Source organism: Microcebus murinus, chromosome 3, assembly GCF_040939455.1.
Source record: "Microcebus murinus isolate Inina chromosome 3, M.murinus_Inina_mat1.0, whole genome shotgun sequence".
Classification (NCBI taxonomy): domain Eukaryota; kingdom Metazoa; phylum Chordata; class Mammalia; order Primates; family Cheirogaleidae; genus Microcebus; species Microcebus murinus.
In genome coordinates, this window is record NC_134106.1 from 45,547,644 (window position 1) to 45,560,785 (window position 13,142).

At 32.9% G+C, this 13,142-nt stretch overlaps 1 protein-coding gene across 18 annotated transcripts in view; it reads right to left on the reverse strand.

The window, feature by feature from the left end:
• Positions 1-1,029: 1,029 nt before the first annotated feature.
• The window catches only part of CCDC88A (coiled-coil and HOOK domain protein 88A), a 120,963-nt gene continuing 108,850 nt past the window's right edge, over positions 1,030-13,142 (reverse strand). For 7 of the 18 annotated variants that reach the window (XM_076000771.1, XM_076000769.1, XM_076000770.1 and 4 more), the window contains 5 exons: positions 12,877-12,948; positions 12,233-12,319; positions 11,798-11,878; positions 9,453-9,721; positions 4,743-9,251 (listed from right to left, as the gene is read on the reverse strand). In XM_076000771.1, coding sequence (XP_075856886.1) covers positions 8,259-9,251; positions 9,453-9,721; positions 11,798-11,878; positions 12,233-12,319; positions 12,877-12,948 — 1,502 coding nt within the window. In that variant the 3' untranslated portion in view covers positions 4,743-8,258. Of the gene's footprint in view, positions 4,094-4,612; positions 4,714-4,742; positions 9,252-9,452; positions 9,722-11,797; positions 11,879-12,232; positions 12,320-12,876; positions 12,949-13,142 lie in introns of those variants that run through there. The other 11 variants (XM_076000785.1, XM_076000782.1, XM_076000784.1 and 8 more) reach the window with 5 other exon arrangements.

Here is a 13,142-nt window from a genome sequence, read left to right on the forward strand (position 1 = left end):
AATTTTTTCTATATATTTTTAGTTGGCCAATTAATTTCCTTATATTTTTAGTAGAGATGGGGGTCTTGCTCAGGCTGGTTTCGAACTCCTGACCTTGAGTGATCTGCCTTGGCCTTCCAGAGTGCTAGGATTACAGGCATGATCCACCGTGCCTGGCCTGGGATATTCTTAAAAGAACCACATTTTCCTAAGTTGATCACTCAAAAAATAATTTCCATCAGGTAGAGATGCTGTACTTAATTTGTGCCAGCATGTGTTACTAAAAGGCAAAAACTACCATTACCTTATTCTAAAGATTCCATGTTTTTAACCTACTCTGTATTGTATCTCTAAGACAAAGAGACAATCTTAGGTTGCTCTGCATATAAAATGAAGGTACTGATGAATAGAATCATAGAAATTAAGCATCTTAGGTATCTGGTCTAACTGCCCTCCCCACCTTATGGTGAAAACAGCCCCAGAATGACTGACTTGCCCAAGGACACAAGGCCAGTTGCTGTCTTTAATATTCTGCCTCCCAAAGTCTAAAAGTGAAAATAAAAGAGATTAATTTGTACAGGCTATTCGATTCTATTTAAACCTATTTTGGGATTGACAGAATTGACAGTGTCTTTTCTTTCTCCCCAAACCTCTAATATTCATCACAAGATTAGGACAGAATTAGCTAAACAAAGTTAAAGGTTATGTCTGACAACAGTTCTCCAAGGCAAAGAGATAGGAATAATAGAATAACACTTGGCTAAAAGGATGTTATTTTTAAATGATTACTAACCACTTGTTATAAAAATCACCTCTTGGTTTTATTTTTATATCAGTTTGATAAGTGAATGTTAATCCAACTTAATTTTTTAAGGAGAAACAAAGTTAAAAATTATAATGAAAAATGTTTTTTTAAAAGACAAACAATGATGTCTCTTTTGTTATGAGTTGGATGCCTGTCGCTGACATCAGGTATTGCCAAGTAATAAACATTTTGCCATTCAACTATGAATCCCTCATTCGCATTAGTTTTAAAGGAAATGTTACAGATTTTATATTATTTGATTTGGTATTTAATAACAGTTACAAGTACAATGGCAAACACTGAAAAAGAAAATCCTTAGTAGAAAAGAAAAAGACAATTTAAAGTCAGGTTTTGTTGAAGGGTGTTATAAGTGCAACTTTATCCATAAGCATTCCTTTTAAGGCATTTTCACTGTCCAAATATCTCAACACGTACATCAAGGTTTATATTATAAAATGGGCTCCTTTTGTATTACTCATTCAAGGCTTAAAGAAAAAAATACATCTCAGGATTAAGTGTAGCTGAAAAGAAAAACAGAAAAATTCACCACTTTTCTCATAAAACGTAACTTAAGATACAAAAGTCATTTAGCATACATTATTACTCCCCATTATAATTCCAGATTAGGTACAGTATCTTTTTTTTTTTCCTGACATAAACCCTTAAGACAGCACAGGCTGCAGTACTTCATTTTTGAGGTGGCTGCAATTCTGTAATATGCACAGTGATTTTTAAATAGGCTCTTACCCATGCCTTGCATGAAAGGTGCTACATACAAACCTGTTTTGTGAACTCTTTGGTAACCACCAATTTAAAAACTTGGACCAAAACATTTTCACACGGCCAGATCTGAAGCACATTATTGTAGCTCTGGGCCAAAGCTATTACCCTGTATATTGAATTCTTTAGTTTCCTTAGGGGTTTAGGTGTTGATTTAGAATAGAGCCGGATAATTAAAAGCATGTCAGGCTCCAGTTAGTTTCCAGTTGGCTTTACTATTTTGTTTGGCAGCAGCAACAGTTTAAATAAGGGAAAAGAGTGGCTTCCTACAAAGTTTGCTTCTGAAGGTATCTTGGAGAAAATAAAATATTCATGTGGTTATTATCCAGTACTTTCTTGAAATGGTCTGAAGAAAGTGATGAACATAATTCAGAATATTCTTATTTTTGCAGTCTCAATGTGTTCCCTTGGTTGTCTCTTTCATTGTATTTCTCAGAGTCAACCTACTCAGATTTAGTACTTTACAGGTTGTCTTTCAGCATTTTCTACTTCAAGCATTAATGTGCTTAACTCAGCAGGTTCTCTATTTTAGGATATTAGTGTCCTAGAGAGGCAAGCTGTATTATCATTCATCCTCATTGGGCCACCTCACACTCACTAAATTTCAACTTTCAGTAATTTTTCTGGATGTATCCTAATTGTGCAAATTAGATGCTAGCTAATATAAATCTAAGTTACCTACTTACTGTTTTTAGCTAATACATAATTTCTACATTTACTTTCAATTTATCCACCTAAAAATGAATTTACATTTTTACATGCAAGTGTCTCTCAACTGCCCTGATACCCATTACCAATTTGATACTTGAATCCAGGGAGTCATGATGGAAAGAAAGATGTTTCAAAGTCTAGAGAATAGGTTTTAAATATTTCTGTGTGCAATATTTGTATTTTAGTAAGAATCCTTTGTATTTACATTTACATAGCACCTTTCATCCAAGAGTTTCAAAATGATTTAATTTTAACAGCATTTGATGGTGAAGCCTCAGTTAATGGGGGCATTGAATTAAATAAGTTCAAGTTCTCTAACTTCCACTTCAACAATTTCTCGTCAACTAAACATGCTATGTCTCTTTTTTACTGATGGTCTTTTGGAAAGCAGACTATGAACACAATATTGATACCTGCCTACTGAGAGGTTAGGGGAGACAGACACTGATTTTTCCCATGGCTACTGGGTTACTGATGAAACACACAATTAATTCATAAACCACACACTATGGAATTATTCCAAAAAGTTCTTTTGAGCTGGTAATTAAAGCCTAAGAAGTGTACTGTTAAAATAAAAAATAGTCAATGTCTTTTTTACTTTAGACCTTAAAGATTACTCTGATATTTATGTTAATAATGAATCTGCATTAATGAGTATCAATGCATTTTTCTGGATTTCATAAGAAAATAAAACTGTGATATAAAATTGGAACTACTAAAAAAATTGATGTTTCCCTGGACTAACTAAATCTACTTTTTTTGTGCTTCTTCCAAATGTTTAAAGGTAACAAATGCATACAAATATTTCAAAAGTACCAATAAGAGTTATCAACTTTAATGTATTATAAAGGACAAAACCAAAAATTCTTATTAATAAATGATAACCTTAATAATAAATGAGCTCCTGGCAAAATGCAGATTATAGTAAATTATTTACATTATTTTTGCTATAAGAAAACTTCTTAAGCAACAGTCAGCTCTCAAGTTAAAAAAACTAACACACATACATAACCCAATACCAAAAAAGGGAAATGATTTAAAACAGAAGAGCTTCATCTTAGGAATAACATTTGTTGGAAAACCATCTTACTAAAAAAAAAGTTTCAGAAAAACACTTTAATTACCTTGGATCCATGTATGAATGCTTAGTGTTGCTTAATGGGGAATATGGAAAGATTAATATCACTATAATTTTATAACTCCTATTTAATTATGGATCTTTTAGATTTATCTTATAAACTGAATTTCTTTTGAAGTGCATCAAAATAATTGGCTTTAAGAAAAAAAGTACCAACACATGCAGTCTGCTAACCAAATAAGGCTCTGACATGCCAAAACAATTTTCTCTGTATCTTGATATATAGTACATTCCACAAAATACTACAGCATTTAATTTAGATTTATACAACTAAATATAAATGGCTAGATTTTGGCTAATACTTAGCAGAAGCATTAAGCAAACATAGATAAATTCATGAAACAAATGATGAAAGAAGTAGATTGTTCTTGGAGTACTTCTTGAAACACTTGACCTTAAAACACTTGGTCCTTAGCGAGAGAACGTCCTTTATTCTGTAGATCTTAACAGTACAATGTATAGTAGGTCCTAAAACTTTCTAAAAATTTTGGCAGTTGAATCCAGTAGTGCTCCTTGATTCAAGGAAGAAATGAAGGTTTGTATTTCTTGCCTGCTCTATTCACGAAGCATTGTTAAAAGTCTCCTTAAAGATTTTTTAAAACGATTCCTATAGTTGCTAGGTGTCTTGTTACTTCAGAAATAAAGGCTTCACACTGAGAAATTGAAGGACACTTTTCTCTCTGTATTTAGTTGGAAGGTAGAAAGAGGAAAGAAAATATAAGAGAGATAAGAGAGAGATAAAATATAGGACAGCCACTCTAAGAACAGCATGCACCAGATATTTCTATGGGAATGAGACAGTGACAGAAATCAGAGATAATTTTTCTTTGAGTGGCTCTTCAAACAATAGGCATTTAGTTTATTCTCATCAATTTTCAAGAAAATTGTGGGGAAGTTGTATTCCTACCACAAAAAGACTTCAAACTAAAAAAGGGAATTCCTCGAACATTATTCACTAGTAAAATTAAATTTAAGTTGAGAAAAAAAATAATTTTAAAATATCTGCTCCCTGCACTGATAGGTTAAAACTTGCAGCAACAAGCTAATCTTCTTGTAGTCGTTAAATAGGATAGAAAGTCAATGAATGAAGCAAGCAATATTTACATCTGTTAATGCAATGTGCACTTGTTCTCATACTTAATTTGGTTAGTTTGTATAAATGAGGCTAATCTCATTTGCATTTTAAGCAGGAAACTCACCACTTGGCCCACATGTCATGTAGTGGGGTAATAGAATTAGGAGCTTTGTTGCTCCCTTGACCTGTTTTTTGAATTTCTGCTTTCTTGTACTTTGTCCACATCTGCAGGAGAAAAGTATTTCATGTTACTTAATCAAAGGTTAAATATAATACAATTCATGAAGAAACTAAAGAGCTCTCACTGAGTAGGGCAAGGAGAAGAAAATCTGTAACTGGGAAATTTATTAATCTGACACACATCTCGATACTTAATGACTGATCTTTACATTTGAAAGCTATAAATAATATTCTTAGGAAAGCTATAACTTTTAAAAAAACCTACAACACTAATATTTTTTCCCCTCTTACCATCAGACAGGCTTACTTACTATGTTTATTTACTGAATGGTCACCATACCATTTTAAAGTAAAAACAATCTTGCAGGTAGCAGCACAAACATCTACCATGAAATATCTGTATTATTTACTAAGAAAACCAGGGCTCAGGCATGTTTTGTAGGAAAATAATATACTTACTTATACAGCAAAAATTGGTTTAGTCAAAGGGGACTCAATGCATAAGAATATGTTTACAATGTAACACAAATCATATTGGGTATAATTTCTAGAACTTAGGCCAGGAATACTTGAAAGCTATTCAGTTTCATCATATTTAAAATTAGGGTACTAAATCTTCAGATAGTTTTTCAAATCATTTGTGAAGCTGTAGGATATTTATGGAGGTGTCTTAGAAGAAATAAGTGCAATGGCTTAATTGAGTCAGAGTAGCTTCACTTTTATCTTAAGGATTTTTCTTTTTTTAATTTTGGGCATCTGTGTAAGATTTCATTTACAGAAAGTATTATTGTGACTTTTTTTAATGTTTGTGAAATACTGGTTCCATGATTTTTAAGGTTTTTGCTACTGATAAAAATTTGATTCCAGGGGCTATGAAAAAAATGTAGGTAACGAACTATTGCTGTTTTGGGGGAACTTTGACTCCACAGCAGATGGTGGTTTCTGGAGGAAGTCTAGACTCTATTTTTAGTCAGTCCTCAATACACATGGACATGCTGCTATATATCTGTCTTACATGCACAGTATATATGTTCTTTTTTTTTCTATTTTTTAAAAATAATTTTCCTTTTTTCTTTCTCTCTCTCTCTCTCTTTTTCTTTTTGTTATACCATGTCCCATTGATCCTGGAATATATGTTCTTTTTGAAAACATGCTGTATATGTACCTGTAGCCATTTGGGTGGAAAATACTTCTTTCCTGTAAGTCTAATATTGTAAAATAATCACTCAGTTTTTAATATAGTAGTGTGATTTTTCAATGTATTTGGAATGAAAACAGTCAATATTTTAAATGTAAAGTGTTATGGCCAGATTTATAATATCTAAAAGGTTGAAACAACTGTGAAATAATCTTTGACTCAATGTGGAAAAGAAATAATACTAATTGACATCTGTGTCATATATGGCCCCCATCTAATCTCAGCTATATCTACCATTATATTTTATTACTAGGTTATGGAAAAAGAAAAGGGAGAATATTCACAGCAAAAATATTTAAATTGTTAGGACTGGGCCACAATTGACAATAAGATAGAATGATGTATTCATGCAGAAGGTATACTGTGGTAGTAAAAAATATGAAAAATTTCTGATTCTGCTCATTTGATTACCTGCACTAGAACCATTTTTAGTAAAGGCTATGAGAAAAAAAGTGTGGTCAAAGATATAAATGGAGGCCAGACGCAGTGGCTCACGCCTGTAATCCTAGCACTCTGGGAGGCCAAGGCAGGCGGACTGCTTGAGGTCAGGAGTTCGAAACCAGCCTGAGCAAGAGCAAGACCCTGTCTCTACTATAAATAGAAATTAATCGGCCAACTAATATATATAGAAAAAATCAGCTGGGCATGGTGGCGCATGACTGTAGTCCCAGCTACTCGGGAGGCGGAGGCAGTAGGGTTGCTTGAGCCCAGGAGTTAAGGTTGCTGTGAGCTAGGCTGACGCCATGGCACTCACTCTAGCCGGGGCAACAAAGTGAGACTCTGTCTCAAAAAAAAAAAAAAAAAAAAGATATAAATGGAAGGAGCCTAGTCCCCAAAATGATCTTGTGTAAGTACAAGAGGATATCTTAATTTACAAAGGACACATATTTCATTATGCAAAGATTCTCTACAGATTTTTTTCCTTAGGTTCAACTAATAACAACTTAATACAATAACAAGTATAAAATAGCAGTTTCCTTCCCACTTAGAAAGTTACATTTTAAGACATTCCTTCCAAGTGTCAGGTTGAGTTATCAGTAATATTTAGGCTGAATCAAAATGATTACTAACCAAAATCAGTTACTCCTCTAGGAGTAACTGAATCAGGGTTACAAGTTATTATTTTTTTTAATATTCTGGGAGTTAGTGATTCAAATTTAGCTGGTTAACTTTAAACATGCTATGAACACAGGTCATTTAAAATTTCATGACATTGGAATTAGCAAATATTTTCTCTTATATGGGTTTTTTCTTTTAGCTAGAGTTTGTATTTATTATGACAAGGTAAAGAGTTTGTATTTATCATCTAAAATTTGTTCTACTAAAAACATACTTGTTTGTTTAAATGGTTACAAGTCCTACTTTTTACATTTTAGCATAATGTATTTTTAAAAATTGTTTTAAGGAAATACACATATAATCTAATAGTTATAGAAGTAACAATTTTCACCACTCTGTAAACTTAGTATCATTTTGGTATAGAAGTAAAAATACAAATTTTCAACACAATGAATGCGACTTGGTTTATTTCTCTTTGACTTTATATAAAAAAAGAACTAGAAAAACTATTGTTAACTGCTTCCAAGTAAATAAGTCGTCTTGAAGGAAAGAGCTCTCATATTTATCAGATGAAGAAGAGTGCAAAGAAATAAAAGTAATACAAATGCTCCTAGGGTACTGTGTAAGTCACATTTAAATTTGATAGGGTTTTCTAGGAATAACACTAAATTTATGAGTATTAACAATGTTTTAAATCTGAACAATGTTTTATAAATATGGGCATTAGTTGATATTTGCTATATAGTGTTAAACTGAATTATTAACTATTTCTTTGAAAACAGGACAGATAACATAATTAAATGGCAAAAGAAAATGACATCTTTTTACATACTTTCCTTACTAATACTGTACATGTGCAATATAAAGTACACATTCTGAAAAAAAAGAAAGGAAGAATGTGAGAGACAAAGGGGAGAAAGAGGGAGGAAAAGAGAATATGAACATTCTTTCTTGGAAGCAACAAAGCAAATATGATTTGGAAATGCCTTCTTGGTAAGGTAGCATGCAACTGTTTTAACATGCTTCTAGATATCAATGTAACAATCTTTTATCAGGCAATAAAAAATGTGAATGAAAAAAGCATGTATGCTTAAGGTTTTTCAAGGCATGCAGAAAATGTACAATGCAATTAATATTTCATGCAGACTTTGATGTGGTTACACATTCACATTTATATACATGCTATCATGTACAGGTGAACACTATGCAACAATTTAAAATAAAAAATATAAACCTAGCCAAACGATACTTTTCAACAGCAGCTCTTCAAATCAGATTAGAGAAGCACAGTGTATATCAAATAACATCAATATATCATATTGTGCAGTTCTGATCATACACAACCATATTCATACCAAACAGTTTGATTATCCTCAGAAACCAACAATGCAGCTTCTGTGTTATCAGGATAGAGGCATGCAGGAGTGACAAGATTATTGCTATTCACAGAAGACTGTGGTTTACTGTTACGGAAGTTCTGATTATCAGAAAACTGTTCATTATCTTTCTGTGCAGCTTTATCCAAAGAGGCAGAAGCCTGGTCAGTTACTCTGGTGACTGGCCTGAGAGGTAACCCACTTATATTACTAACTAATTCTGTATTCAGGGATAAAAATGGCTGAGATGAATGAGCCATAGTAAATGACTCTATGCTATTCTTTGCTGATATTCCAAATGCATCACTAGGCACATTAACAGTGGCAAAAGTTTGGTTTAGAAAATGTGACCTTTCTGTTTTTGAGTTTCTAGCCTGTGTACATAGAGACTCAGGCACACCTGTAGTTAATGTATCTTGGGCACAAGAACCTACAGCATATGTTGAACTGTGAAGTGTGTGAGAGGACCACTGGTATAAACGGTACTCACTAGATGCTGCAGTGGTGTTGCTATCAGCAGCAGCTGGTGGTGAATCAACTGATACAGGCAGTCTACTGTCCTTAGTCAAAAAATCATGGATGCTTGTCCTTCGTGTAGTTCCTTCGGCAGTGGAGATCACACTGCTTGCACGAGGTAAAGTGGCATAAGGGTTACTATCTTTTGATTGTCGTGACAGAGAAGTTTCTTTTACCAATTTTATCTTTCCCTGAGTGCCTGGTAAAGGTTTTCCTGCAGAACTAATGAAGTAGCTTTCTTCAGTCTTTCGAGGACCAGGTCTCACAAACTCAGGCTTAGTTGTCCGTCTATCATAGAAGTCTCCTGGGGTTTTTCCACTTACTGATCTGGCCAGACCACAACTAACTGGTTTGTCTTTTCCCAAAAAGTCAGATGAGACAGACAAACTTTTCATTACTTCATCTAAAAGATTCTCTTGACTTGATGACTTTATCTGTTAAAAAAAAAAAAATCAAAGTCCATTAGTGATACAGTCATGTTTACTATTCTGATACAGTAGACTGGACAGTATAAAACTGCTGGTATTTCTTAACACTTTTTAACTGAAAAAAGCTCTAAAGTTCAAGTTTCTATATATAAAGAAATATAACTTAAGGTGTTCATCTAAATTAAGGTCACCATAGATAAAACTAACCTGTATTGAGGTAAGCTTGTTGCTTTCTTCCAAAAACTGTTGCAGAGTAACAATTTCACTTCCGGGGGAACCAGTTTTGATCCTGTGATAGGCTCGACTCTCTGACGTTTCAGGCATTTTGTGCTGGAGCACTGGACTTGATCTAGTTTGTCTTTTCCAGTACTGGATTGGACTGCTACCACTGCTGGACCAAGCCTCATGATCATGAAGGAGGCTAAATTCTCCACTGCTGTGGCTTTGTGGCCTACTTTGGCTATTAACTGCACCTGCTTTTGGAGTAAATGGTGTGTTGAGATTTCAATAATAAAAATGAGATTAATACTATATAAATAATAATGTTTGTTGACTGGCTTTTAATTACATGAATAGGGAAACTTACTTTCACACTTTTTTAGAAATGCTTAGTAAACCATGTTATTCCTTCATCAGTCTAACAATTGTCTGCCATAGTCTGCTTCCTTATTTTGTCAAATTGACAAATACTGTAAGCTCCATAAGGGCAAAGACTTGCTTTTACCACAATACCCAGAGCCTAAACAGAGCCTCATATAAAGCAGGCACTCAATACACTTGATGAGTTAAATGAATAAATTAAATAAATGACTGAATATACATTTTTAAAAATTCAGGTTCAAATAATTGTAAAACACTTCACAATTCAGAACAAAACATAATTGTATGAATTTTAAATTATTTTAGAATATTAAAAACAAACTGTTATAAATGCAACAAATTCTATTCTAATTTTTTGCCTCTCTATGAAGTCCTCATTACTTACTTAAGGGCTTCTCTGTTCATCCTAAATGAATAACCGTAAAAGTTTTTTTTTTAATTTAATACCACACATATAAAGAAAGACAAATAAAAACACAATACAATTACTTAGAGAATTCCAGTAAAAGTAAAAAACTGAATATGTATTTTTTTTTTAATGTCTGAATCATCTGATTGTTCCTGATGTCCATTATTGGTATGGTGCCTATATAACCTTAAAAGACTCACTTGAGGTTGAGGAACTACATAAAATGCCAATTAACAACTTCTAGAATAAAAGTTCCTAAAATCTATGCTATTATTTAAGAATATTGATTCATTTTGATCAGTAGCAAACTGTATAATATATCAAGACAGAAAACAGCTTTTTATGGTTTCCTAATTATAGAGAACCATGGAAGAATTTGGCTCAAATTATGTAACATTTTACAGAAATAAGATTGTCTGAAATTTTCAAATCAGAAAAAATCTTCATATATTTAGAATATATTTTTCTACTACATGTAAGAACACGATTATAAAAATCCCCTCCTCAAAATCAGATATTTTATATCACTGCAACAAAGTCATAGCATTAATGATAAAATAAAATTACAGCTGAGACAAACTAACTTCATAATATATAAAGCATGCATTCATTATAATTTGACAAATTGGACTATAGAGAATAACTGTAATATATTGGTTAAATAATTCCAGAACCTGAGAGGCACTATATCTTTAAGGAAAAAGGTTTTAGTCAAGGTTTCCAGACATTTACATAAAAACCTCATCTTGGAATGCATTTTAAAAAATTAAGGAAAAAAAAATCTTGAAATAATTCTTTTTCTTTCATTCTTTTTTTTGAGACAGAGTCTCATTCTGTCGCCTGGGCTACAGTGAGATCTTCCTGCCTCTGTCTCCCAAGTAGCTGGGACTACAGGTGCAAACCACGATGCCTGGCTAATGTTTCTATTTTTAATAGAGATGGGGTCTCACTATTGCTCAGGCTGGTCTCGAACTCCTGAGCTCAAGTGATCCTCCTGCCTCAGCCTCCCAGAGTGTTAGGATTACAGGCATGAGCCTTGAAATAATTCTTTATATGAGCTATTCACATTCATATAGCTCTTGTTCAACATACACACACACACACACACAATTGCTTCTCAAATTAAAAGCAAAATGCTTCCCCTTTTTTGTGGATAAATTAAGCTAAAAGTATTTCTAAAATATGAATAATGTGAGTTCAATGTACCTGCATCATGAGAAAATTAAGGACAGCCATTTTTATGTCAAAGACAAAATGTAAATAAAATAAGGACCTACAAATAATTTAGAAGTATAAAGATGACATAAGACTTTTATCTGTGAAGATGAAAAACTGAAACCAAAATAACTGCTCCTGTTTTTACATTTGTATACATTGAAATACATTTGTATTACAATGTGAGAAGTATAAAATGGTCCAAAGAACTATGTTGCAAACATAGATGATTTGGATTTCATACTTTACCCCAGAAACTTGATCCCATCTCCTACTTTGAAATACTGGAAATGGATGAAGTACATTAATAAATTTACCTACAGCATACCTTTGACTTCATGGAGTGAAGCATTATTATTGCTATTGCTAGTGGATGTTCTGCCACTATCAAGGCTGGCTGGTCTTGAAGCTAAATGAAAAAATCAGGAGACAGTGTGATAAAACTGGTTGATGACACTGATGGGCTCTACATTCTGATCACAGAATGCTTTGAGGAAGCAATCATGCATACTTTCACAGGCTGAGCATGCCCACAGAGAGCTGAATCTTACAGATTAGAAAGCAAAGGCATTTCCAGGATAGTTCAGTAAGACATTTTTAGAACAGGACACTCCTGAAACAACAGTTGAGATTCAAAGAAAAGAGGATAAAGTGCATATTTAGATTTGAGAATGATTTCTAGATGGATACCAGGACTGTTTTAATTGAATAGAATGACATGTCCCCCCAGTCCTCCCAAAATGCTAGTGATTAGGTCACTTACAACAGATCAGACAAGGAACCCTGCACATTGCAGAGATGCCACGAAGAGGATGGATATGAGCATCTGCACAGTTAATGTCCTGCATTCCTATCCACACAAGGGAAACAATTGTACAGTTAACACTGCCTATGCTACTTCTTAAAATGCTGCTTATATATGACAAATTCTTTAACATGTTATCCATTTATTGTTAATAATTTAGTTTGGTAAGATAAGATTTTTACCAAAATCTTATCTGAAATAACACTGAAGAAAATTGGGTTTCTTAAAGTTCATCCTTTAAAATAAATGTTTTTAATATTTTAAACCAATATATTTTTATATTGGCATTTTAAACCAATGGTAAAATGTAACTTTTATTACTTTAAGCTTATACAAAAATGGTAACAAAATTACCTTTGAGGATTGTGCAGGCATACTTTATAAATGACCTTGACTAAAATAGAGAACACTTAGATGAAGAAATAATCTTAAAAGAGGCAAAAGCGAATATTAGGTTTGAAGAAATGGTAGAGGTAACTATGAGATGCAGGATAGAGAAAACATGCTTGCTGGCAATGCCACATTCACCTAGTCAATGCAAGAGTTTTAGCATTCCCATTCTGTATTTAATATGTACTCTCTAAATAAAGTTCATATCTTACCATGAACTCTTGATCCCGTACTAGAATCATCACTAATACCTTGTGGACTTATGTCTTCAAAGGATGTAGTATCTACATAAAATAGCAAAATGAATATAAAAATATTTTTGTTTAAAAAATTCCATAATAAAATTTTATTTATGCAGAATATGGAAATTCTTTTTCAATCATGATAAAACATCTTGATTTAACATATTCCATAGATTCAACCAGAAACTAGGAGTAAGAAACAGTAGCTCTAATGAGAGTTGACTTGCTTAGGGAAA